Below are 15085 nucleotides of genomic sequence, written 5' to 3'. Positions count from 1 at the left end.
ATTATATAAACATTCTTTTCTTGTTTTTCATACAAGTTCATGTTAAGGGAAAATGTTAATGTATGTACTCTCTGCTCTCAACTAGATTCAGCATTTCTTATTACACTTTTGGCAAGGAATGCCTGATCATCTTCTTCCCCTGCTTGAAAACCCAGTTATAATTGACATTTTCTGTGTTTGTGACTCAATTCTTTATAAGGTAAGCTCTTTAGGAGGACTTAAATATATATTTCTCATTCCATCTAAACTTTTCAATATGTTTTCAATAAACTTGCTATTTCTAGCTGGAGATACACTATTAATTTTTTCTGATTAGAAAGCAATCAGCTTAATAGTATGCATGTAATAGTGAATGTATTTTAATGTAAATTTATATTAAGTAAAACAAAAATCAGTTTCTGTTTACAGCTAAGAATGATTCTAAATATGACACACTTCCATAAAAACTTACATAATTTTATTAACTGTCTAAGATGTTTTCAGAATAAATAGTGGCTTTTTCACAGTATCAGAGTTTGGGGAAAAGCAGAATTAAGCACTCTTACAGGATTAATAACTTGAAAAATCTGGAACTCTCTAATGTTAGTGCATTAATGATGAATTTTGTTCTTAAGCCAAATAAGAGTCCCTAAGTGTCTACAGAAGGATCAGGAAGGATATCAAAATCAAAGAGGAGATGGTTGGCCACAAAACCAGCCATTCAGCCGGAAAGAGGGTAAAGCTAATTCCCCCAGGAATCTGTTCCCAAGTTAGAGTAGATACAGGTCCAAGCTGAGGGAGAAAACTGTATTACAATTTGGGTATTTTCAATTGAGTCTATCTGCATTAACCTGTTAAATTGTCATAAGGAAAAACAAAAGCTTTCCTTTTAAAACATATTAATAATTTGGGTAAGCAAGAAAACCCAAGCTGGAGCCCTGTTAAGTATTTCGGAGGAAAAATCCATCTAAATTAGTTGCTGCTATTACATTCTCAACTTTGCAGAGAAGTGAAGCAGACCCTAAACAGTCCAGAAGCAACTTTGTACATCAAGAACTGATGGGTGGGCTTGACCTAGGATGAGGGAGCCCATATTTTCATCCTCTGTTCCATTCTTCCTTACTTCAGGATAAGAGAATAGAGTAAGTGCTGTATATTCTCTACCTTTAGTTAAAGTCGAAGAAAAACAAAGGAGAGGAAGGATTGTCTCATTTCTCTAGATCAAATAAGAATATCATCATCTAGAGAGAAATGGTTCAGTTTGCACTAAGTGATTATCTGCAATGTTTAAGACATGAGCAAGTAATCGGAAAGGTGAAAGCAGGTGGTTCCAAAAGTAGGTATAAGACCTGGGCTCCTACACGCATATTTACCAGCAGCAAGGTAAAGCTGTTCTGACCGTCTTTCAGACCTCCAAAAAATATCCGTAAAGCGTGGCTTTCCGCATTGCCAAATGGTCTATTTCTTTGCCTTCAGCACAAAAGTCCAGAGTTTAAGTACCTTTCCATACACAAAGTTTTTCCCACAATGAGCACTGTAAAGAGAATAGTGTATTATAACATGAGCTTTGGCAAGACCTTCATCCCACCTCTAGAGATTGGTCAGCTTTTAGTCCTTAAAACTGTACATAATTACCAAGGCCAGTTCACTGGTGGCGAGCATACCGGGCGTCTACAAAACTGTCTGGTTTTAGTGTTTCATATACATGGACGACATGTGCGTTTTGCTAGTAGGCTACACAGGCCTTTGTAGATGAGTGTTTACTCTCGTTTTGAAATATCTTCTGAAGCCCTCTTGGTCCTCGTCCCCAGGCTGGCCCACTCGGTTTATGGGCCAGCCCAAGGGATCCGTACTGTTCATATATCTGATTCCCCATCTCCTTGATTTATCTGTTTTTCCTGAGCTGGTATCAGTCAGCACTAATTTTTTCTTTCCACTTGTTCTCATCAAGGTCCTATTCACCATCTCACCCATGTTTAAGGTCCAGTCAGTCTAGCCCTTTCTTTTCAGTGTTCCTTATGTTCTGAAAACTAGCACTCTGTACTTGGTATATTCATGTCACCCGCTTAACTGGCATTGCAATATTTCTATAGGCCCCTCCCCTTGCCTTTTACACACACACAAACACACACACACACAGCTCACATATACATTCATTTTAGAGATAAAAGTACAACTTTCAGAAATGAGTTAACATATTATTCTCTGGAAAGCTCGGAATAAAAAGTAGCTGACAAAGAGTAAGTGTGTCTCTACAGAAATATTAAGTAAGGTTTTATGTTAACTCTCTTTTGCTGTGATTAAGGTTCTTACAGATGTACTCATTCCTGCCACAATGCAAGAAATGCCTGAAAGGTAGGTTCAGTCAATAAAATATACTTGCTTGTAAAGGGTTTAACCTTATACATTATAGTAAAGCAAAACATTCAGTAGAAATTCATTCATTTACCAGTATTATTTTCCTGCTCCTGCCCGTTTGTATTAGCTGAAGAGATGTGCCCCAATCTTTATATTCAAACCTCAGTGAACAAAATTGATGGGACAATCCTGAAATGCCTTTGAGAGCTGCCCAAGTGAAAAATAAATATTTAAGTATAGTTGACCTTTAAGATACTTGAGGAAGTTCTTCAATGGAAACTGGCTAGAGGGAGATAAATGGGATAATTTGTGGAAAATAACCACAATAATAAACACATAAGGAAAATCATTTTATATTTATTATACTTTAGTCTTAATTTTGAAAATCAGAAAGGAACATAATGGAATTATTGCCTTCTTTTTAATAAAGGAGTAAGATCTCAAATGGAAATGATGCCTGAAGATTTTTCATAAAGTCTTTTCTGATGTAAGAACAAGAGAAACTTGAAACAAAGCCAATTTAAAAAGTGATAAGTTCTAATAAAGTAATGAAATTTATTTTAGTATTTGGGGATGCAAATATACATAGGCAGGGATAATAGGTTCTCAATAAATACATTATGATTGATAAAACAATCTTTATTTTTTATTTACCTTTTCCTCTAGACTGGTTTATTTAAATAGTAGTTGGTCTGTCAATAGTTTCTTGTAATTATTGATATATAGTCTTTAAGCATCTAATCTGAGCTCTGAATTAGGTAGACAACACTTCTGTGTCACAGCAAAATGGCTATGCTTAGATAGTCGGGAAGATCTCCTGGAGAAGGAAATGGCAACCCACTCCAGTGCTCTTGCCTGGAGAATCCCATGGAGGGAGGAGCCTGGAGGGCTACAGTCCACGGGGTCGCAAAGAGTGGGACACGACTGAGCGACGTCACTTCACTTCACTTCTACGTAGTGACAGGCATTCAGTCAAGTGCTGTGTGTGCTGTGCTCAGTCGCTAAGTCGTGTCCCATGCGACCGCATGGACTGTGGCCTACTAGGCTCCATGGGATTTTCCCAGCAAGAATACTGGAATGGGTTGCTATTTCCTTTTCTAGGGGATCTTCCTGATCTAGGGATCGAACCCTGCATCTACTGCACTGGCAGGCAGATCCTTTACCACTGAGCCACCCGGAAGTAACAGCTGCATTTTATTAAACCTCGTGTGGGAGTTTAATCTTACCCAAATTATTTCACTTAGTTCCTACAACCAACCTGAAAAGTACTGTTTATATATTTATCTCTTAAGTATGCAAATAGTTTGTATTCATTTAGAAAATGAAAAAACATGCATAAGTGCATTTTAAAGAATCCCAGAGGGATGGTATGGGGAAGGAGGTGGGAGGGGGGTTCAGGATTGGGAAAACATGTACACCTGTGGCGGATTCATGCTGATGTATGGCAAAACCTATACAGTATTGCAAAGTAAAAAATAAATAAATTTTTAAAAAATCACTGATAATCTTAGATTTTTAATGTCAGGTTATTATCTCACAAACTTTTTTCTAGGAATGTTAAAAGATGGAATTATAGTACACATACTATTGCAGTATACTGTGAAAATCTTCCCATGTCAACAAATACAGATAAGCATTTTTTAAATGGTTGGATAGACATCTAGCATCTGAAAAATACTATATTTAATCAATTCCTTTTCACTAAACAATTGGATTTTTTTGAAAAACAACTTGTCACACTATTCCAAACTGTTATGATCCCAAATTCACAAAGAGGAACCTGGGAGTACAAAGAAGTTAATTTATTTGCCAAAATTAGTAGGAAGCAGAACCTAGATTTTAATTGAGGTCTGTTTAACTCCAATTCCTGCTCCCCAACATATGTCCCATCCTAAATATATTTAGATCAGTTTCATTACGATGTCATATGTAGGTTGTTGACTGACTTATAAATTTTTGTATAGTCTCATAATATATATATACAACCAACATTTGCAACCTCATTTTCTAAATGAGGTCCTATAATTTGTGGTAATTTATTCTATAGTTATATTTGAATTATAGGAATTATTAGGAATTTGAAATATAGGAATCATGTAGAATTATACGAATATGTTACTAGAAACAAATATTAAATACCTGAAATGCATGTACAATCAAGTGCACACTTACCTTTTCCCAGAACTATTTTATAGAAGATGATTGAATTATCAATATTAATAATAAAGTATATCTTTATTGATCACTTTCTGCCTGCCAAGTTTTAACCCAAACACTTTCCATGAATTATTTCATGTAGTTCTCATTATAATCCTGTGACGTGAATACTATTCTTATTCCCATTTAACAAATGAGGAAATTAGAGTTTCAGGAGATTGAGTATTTTGATCAAGATGGTAAATGGCAGACCTAGGCTGACTTCAGTCATGTTCTTAGAATCACAGAATAATGCTACACCTCTATCAATCTGCATTTATTTAATGCATTGTGAACTATTTAGTATTTAATACAGAGTTTTTTGTTCTTTGGGAATTTTTATAGCTTATTAGCAGACATAAGAAATTTTGCTAAGAATTGGGAACAATGGGTTGTTTCATCCTTGGAAAATTTGCCAGAAGCTCTAACTGACAAGAAAATACCTATTGTGAGAAGATTTGTATCATCTCTGAAACGACAAACATCTTTCTTACATCTTGCACAGGTACGTCAGTCAGCCAAGGGTATCTGAGTCACCAAATCAAAACTGAATCATTTGTTAGCAAAGACTGAGGAACTTTAAGAGACTGGGGACAAAGTAGACAATAATTAAATCCAATGTGAGATCCTAGAGTGAATGCTAGAACAGAGAAAGGACATTAGTGGGAAAACTGATAAAATTTGAATTATGTCTGTAGTTTAGTTACTAGTATTGTACTCACATTGGTTTCCTGATTTTGGTAATATACAATGTTAATGTAAAATGATGACATAAGGAGAAGCTGGGTAGAGAGTATATGGAAATACTCTAACTATTTTTTGCAAATTTTTTGTAAATTTAAAATTATTTCAAAATAGAAAGTAAAAAGAGAAAACCTTTTGAATGTAATGCAAAACTCTTATTTGCCACATGAATTCTATTAATAAATAAATCCAATTAATAAAACTAATAGATTGTGGGGAATGAGCCCATCTGATATTTTGAAACCCACAACACACTTTAAGTGAAAGAAATTGAAGTCGCTCAGTCATGTCCGACTCTTTGTGACCCCATGGACTGTAGCCTACCAGGCTCCTCTTCCATGGGATTTTCCAGGCAAGAGTACTGGAGTGGGGTGCCATCTCCTTCTCCAGAGGATCTTCCCGACCCAGGGATCAAACCCAGGTCTCCTGCATTGTAAGCAAATGCTTTACCATCTGAGCCACCAGGAAAGTCATTTTAAACTACTTCTAATTTAGTTCTTTTAAATAGGAGGGAAAAAGTAATTCCTAAATTAGAGTTATGTGTTTGTATATTGTTAAAATATACTTCCCCTCTCCTCAAATGATCCTTTGCTTTATGAAGGTCATCAGCCTCTGAAATTTTGAAAAACTTAGTTTCAGATAAGAAATATAACATTGTGAAACTCTTATTTTATGACCATGGATTAAAAAATATATATTTTCTTATTCCAAAACTAGTTTTCAAACCTTTAACAGAGATGACCACGAGTCTCAGCTCCTGCTTTTAGTTTTAAAATAAGAAATGAGTTATTTATGATGCATTTCTCTCAGAGAATTATTTCTCTAGAAGCTAAATTTTTCTTTAGATGGAAGATCAATGACATAATTTAGTATCCTTTTAACTTTCTTTACGCAGATTGCCAGACCAGCTCTCTTTGACCAGCATGTTGTGAATTCTATGGTATCTGATATTGAAAAGGTTGACTTGAATAGCATCGGATCTCAGGCCCTTCTCACCATTTCAGGCAGCACAGACACTGAATCTGATATCTACACTGAATGTAAGCCTTCTCTCCTTATTCAGAGCAGGGTCTCTCAATCTCAGTGCTATCCATGGCTTAGACTGGATAACTATTTGATGGGGCAGAGCAGGGACTGTCTTGCCTACTGAAGGATGTTTAGCAGCATCCCTGGGCACTATCCCCTACAGGCCAGTAGCAGCCACCCCAAGTTGTGACAACCAAATATGTCTCCAGACATGCCCAAGTGTCCCCTTGGACTACAAAATCATTGAGAACCCTTGGTTTATAGAAATACTTTTAATTTGAAAAATTGTTCTCTATTTTAAAACAGTTGTACTTACTGATTGTGAAAAACCTGGAAAATATAGAAAATGTTAAGAGGAAAATAAAAGCCATCTATAGTCTCATTGTCTAGAAATAACCCAAATAGAAAAAAAAACTAGGAATAATCAGAATGGTTTTGGGTTTTTTTCCAGTTTTATATTACATGCTTATGCATTTCCATGTGTTTTCAAAACTCTTGGCATCACATGGGGTACAATGCATATCAAAATGGTATCTCAACGCAATCATGTTTTTCAAAGCAGAAGTGCCCTGCTTAGGTTTGGACAGTCTGACATTTACCAAGCCAGTATATGTGACCACATAACCAAGCTCCATTTCCCAGGGATAACAACCAACTGTTTTTCCTACCATTTCTCTCTGAAAAGACCAAAAACATGCAGCCTCCTATAGGCTATAACTCACTGCTCTCTCGGGACAGGCCAACCTTAGTCCTGCTTTCTGTTTCCTAACAAAATTATATTACCCTTTGGGATTCAGTAAACCTCAAACTGTTTAATAAAATGATAGTCCTAAACTGCCCCTTTAACTTTTACATGATAAAAGATTATTCATTTAAGTGGCTCATTTCTGCAGGGCAGAATTTAATTTTTGCTAAAGATAAAGGGTATTTCAGAAAGCAGGAAATCAACAAGTCTAGCTTAGTTCATTCATTAACTTTCAACTAATCCATTGCATTTAATGAAAGCATTGCATTCAAAATGAATTATCATCTCTATTGACAACTTACTCCTCCCTAGTGTATAATATATAAACCTGCATTTCAGTATATACCAAGACATATACACTTGTGACTAAAATTTTGAATAGTCAAGAACTAAGAATTTTTTGTTAGTTTGCAGGATATGAAATTAATTTCTTTAACACATTTAATTTAATCTACCTGTCTTTCCCTTTTATACTATAAAATTACCAGTTATTCTAGTTTTAGGTTTTATCTTGGGTTCAAAATAGAATACAACATTAGGCTTTCTTTTTTTTTTTCTTTTTACATGGTAGATGATTCTATCACAGTGTTTCAAGAACTGAAAGATCTCCTTAAGAAGAATGCCACTGTGGAGGCTTTCATTGAATGGTTGGATACTGTGGTGGAGCAGAGAGTTATTAAGGTATTTTTCAGATATATTCAGAAAATAAGATTTTGTTAATAGCAAATGCTAAACTGGCTGTAATTTCTTGAGTGGTGGGGGGTGGTGATAGGATATGTGTAATAATGCTTTGAAAAGCTTTTGAAACCCTACCAATAAGGTAAGTCAAATATCAAGATTAGAAATACGGCAGATTTGAGAGCATTGGACATGAATTGGATTTTATTTATTGTTTTCTGACAGACTACAAGCCACTGTGCTTTCGCTATCAGTCAATAAGTTTACAACTGAGTAACATCAGTAGTGAAAGATGAACTTAAAACTGGAAAGATCTGGCCCTTTTCTTAAAAAGCATGTTTTCATAAAAGGTGACAGAAGATATAGCTTTAAGTAATTTGCATTTTTTAATTCTAGGAGCTCAGTATTTTGTGTTTTGTATGTGGTTTCTTCAGCTCGTTCAGTTAACCTTCAAGTCATCCATCACACAAGGCCATAAAAACAAATATATCCATCACCAATTGGTGTTAGCCATTCCATATCAAGGAAACTAGTTATAGTGAGGAACTTTTTTTTCTCCTGGAAGGAAAACAGATTAACATTCAGGACCAGAGAAGTCAGTTAATCATTCACAGAAATATATAACCCTTTCTTCATACTTTGCTTCTGCTCTTTTTAAAGCTCTGTCAAAGGAAAATTGAGAGAAAATATTTTGTCAATTATTTAATTTTGTTGTCCAATTCTGTTAGGTAACAAAACCATACACAATAAAGATCTATGAACCTGAGGAAGGATAGCAAAGACAGATGGAAATTCAAATCCCTGGACAGATCATTTTATTTGATGAAATAAAAGGCATGCTATGCCATCTGTCCATCTGGCAGTTTATCTACCTCTTGATCTTATGTATGAAGCATGTAATGATGAGATAAGAGATTTTATAGTTTTGTTTTTGTTGCTTTACTTTTAGACCAGCAAGCAAAATGGGAGATCATTAAAGAAGAGGGCTCAAGACTTCCTGTTGAAGTGGAGCTTTTTTGGTGCTCGAGTAATGCATAATCTCACCTTGAACAATGCATCCAGTTTTGGTATCTTATGTGCTTTATAAAACTCTTCTTAGATGAATTATATCATTCATTCCTCAGTCACATTTCCTATCAATTATTAAACGTGTGGCACTGTCACTTCTCCAATCTGACTATTAAACCAGTAGACAATGATTGTTATTAGCCTGGGTATTAGAGTGAGACAACTTGCAGAGTTAAATCCCTACACTGCTTTTCTTTGAGTTTGCTTTTACCCAAGCTAACCTGCTTACTGTAGAAATGGGAGAATACTTCTTTCATTGGGTTACATGGGCAATTGAGTGAGGTGATATATATAAAAATACATTGCCAGCAACTGGTATAGACAGTAAATACATTCCATCAGTGCTTGGATAAATTTCCTTTGTTAAACAAGCAAATAAACAATAATCCATACATTACTTTCTACCATACATTACTTTCCAAAGGCACTATTCATTATAGTATGATAATGAATCTTTTCCAGGAACCCACATAGCTGTATTCCAAGAGTCAAAGAGCTGATTAAAAGACATGCTGTCATGTTTCTGAACCATCTTTCCTGATCCATATGACTTATGAAAAAATTGAGTCAAGTTACCTTATTTAAAAGTTGAATACCTTCTTTTTCCTAAAATTTCTCAGATTCTTTGTTGGTAGTTATAATGCTATCTACTGGACAGTACTTCTGCTCTTTGTAATTGCATTTTGCAAAATCTTCACATTATAAAATAGGTTACAATTAAGTAAATTGTCTTCACTTAATTTCTAACAGAATTAGATTAAACTAGTGAACTTGTATTGAGGCATGAACAAAACATTGTCTATTGTCTGAAAAGTGTTGCTTATGCTTAAGGTTTCTTAAATTATATAATACTTAATCCTGACTTTAGTATGAAAAAAGACTCATTGGGAAATCTGTTGAATAAAAGAAGTTCAAGGTTTTCCAGGATATCCTCCACATGAAAATTACTCTTTTTCTTTTTTTTTAATGAAAGAACATTTTGTTTCAGGAGAAAAAGACATCTTCTCACTTGATACTTTTTTCAGACCATGTTGGCTATTGTCTAATTATTTAGTCCAAAGTAAACAGACATAGAGGAGAGTAGAGCTCATTCTCCCTGGGTTAAAGCTTATCACACTCCAATGTATGCCCTCTTAAAGCATAAAGCATGTCTCACTTTCATCCGTATTTTCCTTTGATGTAATTAGTGGCCAAAGAGCTGGCAGAACAGTACACACAGGGAGCTGGGCAGGCGGGTCACAAAAAGATTAGAGACCCAAGTTAAGCATGTTGGTCTTAGCAGGTCATTTAAAGTCCAACAAGTATTTGTTTATTTCAGTTGCTCCTTGTAAAGTGCTGCGAGATGGTCACAAAGATAACTTGACGTCTCTCTTTTTTCTTTCCTTCTCTTTCTTTCCCTTATTTCATCTTGCAATGCCCTCTCCTCATTCCTCATCCATAAACAAGGTTCTTTCCATTTGATCCGAATGCTTCTTGATGAATACATTCTGCTCGCCATGGAGACCCAGTTTAATAATGACAAAGAGCAGGAGTTACAGAATTTATTGGACAAGTATATGAAGAATTCAGGTAATTTAAAATGTACATCTTATTTTGCATCTTTCTTTGTTGAAACCTAATTGCAGGAATTTGTAAGCACACCTGTTAAGTGGATTGATAGTTGATGCAGGTTTTTCCCCATCAAATTGTCACTACTGATACAGGATACTAACACTAAGAGACCCCTATTTCTTCTTTCCTCCATCGGTACACAGAGTAGTCAAGTAGTCAACTGGAAACTCTGAAGAATAAAATCGATATTCTTAACTTCTGAGAACTTAGATAAAATTGGAGAAATGAACACAAAAATAACTATAATTCAAGATAACATGTCTTTATAAATGGTGCAGAGATGAGTTCTATGGGAATTTAGAGAGGGAAGGAAACTCATCTATTTGGCATGTGATGACTTGCATTTTGAAGGCTATTCACTACAGAGTGGATTATTTAGTGCCCCTAAGAAAACACCTGGATGGCTGGATGGCATCACCGATGCAGCAGACATGAACTTGAGCAAACTTTGGGAGATGGTGAGGGACAGCAAGGCCTGGCATGCTGCAGTCCATGGGGTCACAAAGAGTTGGACATGACTGGGCGACTGAACAAAAGCAACAAGAAAATATCTACACCCACAAGTATATGGTTAGCAAAGCCCAGCACCTCTGCCAAGACCAAAGGTCTGCCTGTCTTATTCCCCATGGAAAACATTTCTCAAAGCTTTCCAGATTTATGACACAGCCCTGGAACATTTACACTTTGTTTTGTTTTTCACTTGGGCTTATCTACTAGGAATGTGGCAATGATGTTAGCTTTCCTATTTTTTAAAAAAACTTTCCAGATGCAAGTAAAGCTGCCTTCACTGCTTCTCCAAGTTCATGCTTTCTGGCCAACCGTAATAAAGGAAGCACTGTTCCCAGCGATACTGTGAAGAATGAAAGCCATGTGGAGACAACGTATCTTCCTCTGTCATCTAGTCAACCTGGAGGCTTAACCTCCGCCCTGCACCCGTTCCCTGCTGGGAATACAGACAACATGCCGCTTCCAGGTAGGCTGTGAGGCAACCAAGGACATCACTTAGGCTTCAGTATGTCTCACAGGAACCTATTCCTTTGTTTTCTTAAAGCTAGTAACCTCCAGGTGTTCCAAGAATAAAAAGGCTTGTCTCTGATGACTTCTAATAAAGCTTTGTAATATTTTTGTGATTTTCAACATTTGTCATTCATATTTTTATCAACACCATTTTAAAGATAGACATCAGACTCTAACATACTCTTCTAGTTATATCAGAAGTCCAAATACTTGGTTATTTTCACTTGGTGGAAGAAAGAAATAGATTAGGTGTCCACGAAATCCTTAAGATGCCTTGAAAGTCAAAAAGTATGAGCTACTTACTTATTTATGGATTTTGAGGAGACTTTATTTGTCCTCCATTATAAAATAGATTCAGGGGACCTGCAACTAAGACCTGATGCAGCCAAATATATATATAAAAATTTTTTTAAGATTCAGCTATTTTAGGATAACCATCACAAAAATTTTTCTCTTTGGTCTGTGTTTCCCTGTTGGTCTGAATGTTTATGGCTTAAACTAGCTACTAGATAATACTTTAAATCCACTTATTGCCTTATGTCTTCCTTGAAATCATATATACCTTATTTGTTGGACACACAGAAATTTATCCCTGGAAGGGTCTTATAGTTCAGAGGCCTAATTCCAACGATGGAAAGCTAGAGGCCTGGGGATTTGGTAGCTTTCATAGCTCACAGCTCATCAGTGGGGTTTGCATGGAGTTTTGAATTGGCTGCTTTGAAGCCATGGTCTTTTTGACATTATTGCATTTTTCTTTCACACTATACATCGGCTTCCCAGGTGACACTAGTGGTTAAGAACCTGCCTGCTAGTGCAGGAGAGAATTGCAGTTTCGATCTCTGGGTTAGGAAGATATCTTGGAGGAGGGCATGGCAATCCACTCCAGTATTCTTGCCTGGAGAATATCATGGACAGAGGAGCCTGGTGGGCTACAGTCCATAGGGTCACAAAGAGTTGGACATGACTGAAGCGATGGGATCTACAATGTCCCTTCTATACATCAAACCATTTAGCATTCAGTGTGTTTTTTTAATTACAGAGAAAGGTAAACAGCAGACCCTTTGCCCTTCCCAAGCTTGAGCTCTAATCATCTTTATACAGATGGAAGGATGAAGCCATCCCAGGCTCTTCTCCATGGTCAGTAACTCCAAAAGTTGTCACTGTTGTGAAATACATACGTGTTACGATGATATTTTTAAGCCTAGAGTTTTGTTGTTTCCCCAGTCCTGTTATTTTTGGAGGTTAGAAATGATCTAAGTTGGGAAAAAAGATATGTTAATAAATCTTTTGCATAATTTTAAATGTTGTGAGCCCAATCTGTTTTTAATCTGCCACTAGTGAATGCTCCGGTAACTTTTTTCCAGGTCAAATGGAGCTTTCCCAGAGTTCTGGTCATCTGATGACACCACCTATTTCTCCAGCTATGGCGAGCCGAGGAAGCGTCATTAACCAGGGGCCAATGGCAGGGAGACCCCCGAGTGTGGGCCCAGTACTGTCAGCCCCATCACACTGTGCAGCATACTCAGAGCCTATTTATCCGACTTTCCCTCAAGCCAGCCATGACTTTTATGGGACCAACTCTAACTATCAGACTGTGTTTAGGACACAGCCTCACACCCCATCAGGACTCTATCCTCATCGCCCGGAGCATGGTCGATGCATGGTCTGGAGTGACCAGCAGCTTTCTAGAGACTTCTTCAGTGGTAGCTGTGCTGGGTCCCCATATAATTCTCGGCCACCTTCCAGCTATGGACCATCCCCACACGGCCAAGATCCACATAGTCTGCAGTTTTTAAATACAGGAAGCTTCAATTTCTTGAGCAATGCAGGGCCTGCCAGCTGCCAAGGAGCAACATTGCCTCCTAATTCACCTAATGGTATTGAAATTTTTAAAGAATTTTTCCTTTCCTGAGATGGCAGTTAGGCAAAACCAGACATTGTTTGGTGAACAGCACATCATCCTGTGTAGAACTTTCTCAAGATCATGGAATCTTAGACTTTTGGAGCTAATTTCAGCCATGTACAAGCATATCCCTGGGCTTCCTGGGTAGCTCAGCTGGTAAAGAATCCACCTGCAATGCAGAAGACCCCAGTTCTTTTCCTGAGTCAGGAAGTTCCTCTGGAGAAGGGATAGGCTACCCACTCCAGTATTCTTGAGCTTCCCTGGTGACTCAGACTGTAAAGAATCTGCCTGCAATGCAGGAGATCTGGGTTTGATCCCTGGGTTGGGAATATCCCCTGGAAGAGGGCATGGCAATTCACTCCAGTATTCTTGCCTGGAGAATCCCCGTGGACAGAGAGAGGAGCCTGGCAGGGTACAGTCTATGGGGTCACAAAGAGCCAGACACGACTGAGTGAGTAAGCACAGCACAACACAAACATATCCCTAATTCTTGTGGCTTTATTACAATTGTCCTTCTAAATGCCACACAGGGTGAAAACATTGTCAAACCATATGCTGTGTCCTTTGAAGATATTTTTAGTGAATAATGTTTCTTCCAGAGAACTAGCAGCAGATCTTAAAGATTAGGACCCAGACAGTGCTTCCTGTTGGGCTGGTAAAACACGTAAAGCTACTGAGTTGAAAAGCTCTGTGGACTTATTCAGCCACCAAAGTGGCTGCTCTGTTGCTCTTCTCCTCAGCAAAGACCAGTCCTCCTCCCAGAAACATCAGTCTATAAATAAAACTGGTACTTGATAAGTAATCTTTGGGAAAGGCTAATAGTGCTTTTTTTCTTCATAGGCATCATAAGATCTTATTAATTTAGAGAAGGGAAATATGAGAGAGGTATAGTCTTATATCTCAAAATTAATAATATGATAACTTCTACATATTTTAAAAACAAAAAACAACAAGTGAACCATATCCATGGGTTTGGGTGGACTCCGGGAGTTGGTGATGGACATGGAGGCCTGGTGTGCTCTGGTTCATGGGGTCGCAAAGAGTTGGACACGACTGAGTGACTGAACTGAACTGAACTATATCCATATATAAGCACATCCAACTGTATTGTAAATGTTGATGTCAATGTAGTATTTACAGTAGGGTATCTTGAGGGATCTCTCCTATTACCTTGTTCTTTCATTTTTCTTCCTGAATATTATTTGTGATAAGTTAACTCTACTTTCTCAACACTTTCTGTCATAGGGTACTATGGGAGCAACGTCAACTACCCAGAGTCTCATAGACTTGGATCGATGGTGAATCAACACGTTTCTGTCATCAGCAGTGTTCGCTCCCTGCCTCCATATGGTGACATTCATGATCCACTCAACATTTTAGATGATGGTAGCAGAAAGCAGACCAGCTCATTTTATGCAGACACACCACCTTCTGTTGCATGTCGAACTCCTGTAGTAGGTAAATTATATTAATAGTTTTTGAAAATATTTTTAAAATGTTGTTAACCTCAGGTATACAATATTAACTGGGCACTCATGTTCCCACCTTTGTTTTATCAGTTTAGATCTGAAGTTATATTTTTTAATCTGTTAGGAACGGTCTTACCATTTTTCAATTTATATGTCACCATGCAACCTACTGCTAGATCTGTTATTCTTTCCAAAAAGAATCTCTGGCATCTAATTTGTATGAGAATATTTCATATAACCTATATAAACTGTAAGGGCAATAATGATATCTTTTTCTCACTTTCTCTTCTT

At 37.0% G+C, this 15085-nt stretch overlaps 1 protein-coding gene across 1 annotated transcript in view; it reads left to right on the top strand.

Moving 5' to 3' along the window:
- RFX6 (regulatory factor X6) overlaps positions 1 to 15085 on the top strand; it is a 50812-nt gene that overhangs the window by 32684 nt on the left and 3043 nt on the right. Inside the window, exons 9-18 of the mRNA XM_040238426.1 lie at positions 86 to 199; positions 2285 to 2334; positions 4879 to 5038; positions 6173 to 6317; positions 7620 to 7729; positions 8676 to 8793; positions 10241 to 10363; positions 11172 to 11378; positions 12787 to 13299; positions 14571 to 14783. Of these exons, the coding sequence (XP_040094360.1) occupies positions 86 to 199; positions 2285 to 2334; positions 4879 to 5038; positions 6173 to 6317; positions 7620 to 7729; positions 8676 to 8793; positions 10241 to 10363; positions 11172 to 11378; positions 12787 to 13299; positions 14571 to 14783 (1753 nt within the window). The remainder of the gene's footprint in view (positions 1 to 85; positions 200 to 2284; positions 2335 to 4878; positions 5039 to 6172; positions 6318 to 7619; positions 7730 to 8675; positions 8794 to 10240; positions 10364 to 11171; positions 11379 to 12786; positions 13300 to 14570; positions 14784 to 15085) is intronic.

Source organism: Oryx dammah, unplaced genomic scaffold (genome assembly GCF_014754425.2).
Source record: "Oryx dammah isolate SB20612 unplaced genomic scaffold, SCBI_Odam_1.1 HiC_scaffold_4, whole genome shotgun sequence".
NCBI classification, from domain to species: domain Eukaryota; kingdom Metazoa; phylum Chordata; class Mammalia; order Artiodactyla; family Bovidae; genus Oryx; species Oryx dammah.
Note: the sequence above shows the minus strand (reverse complement) of the source record. Positions and strands in the feature narration are given on the sequence as shown.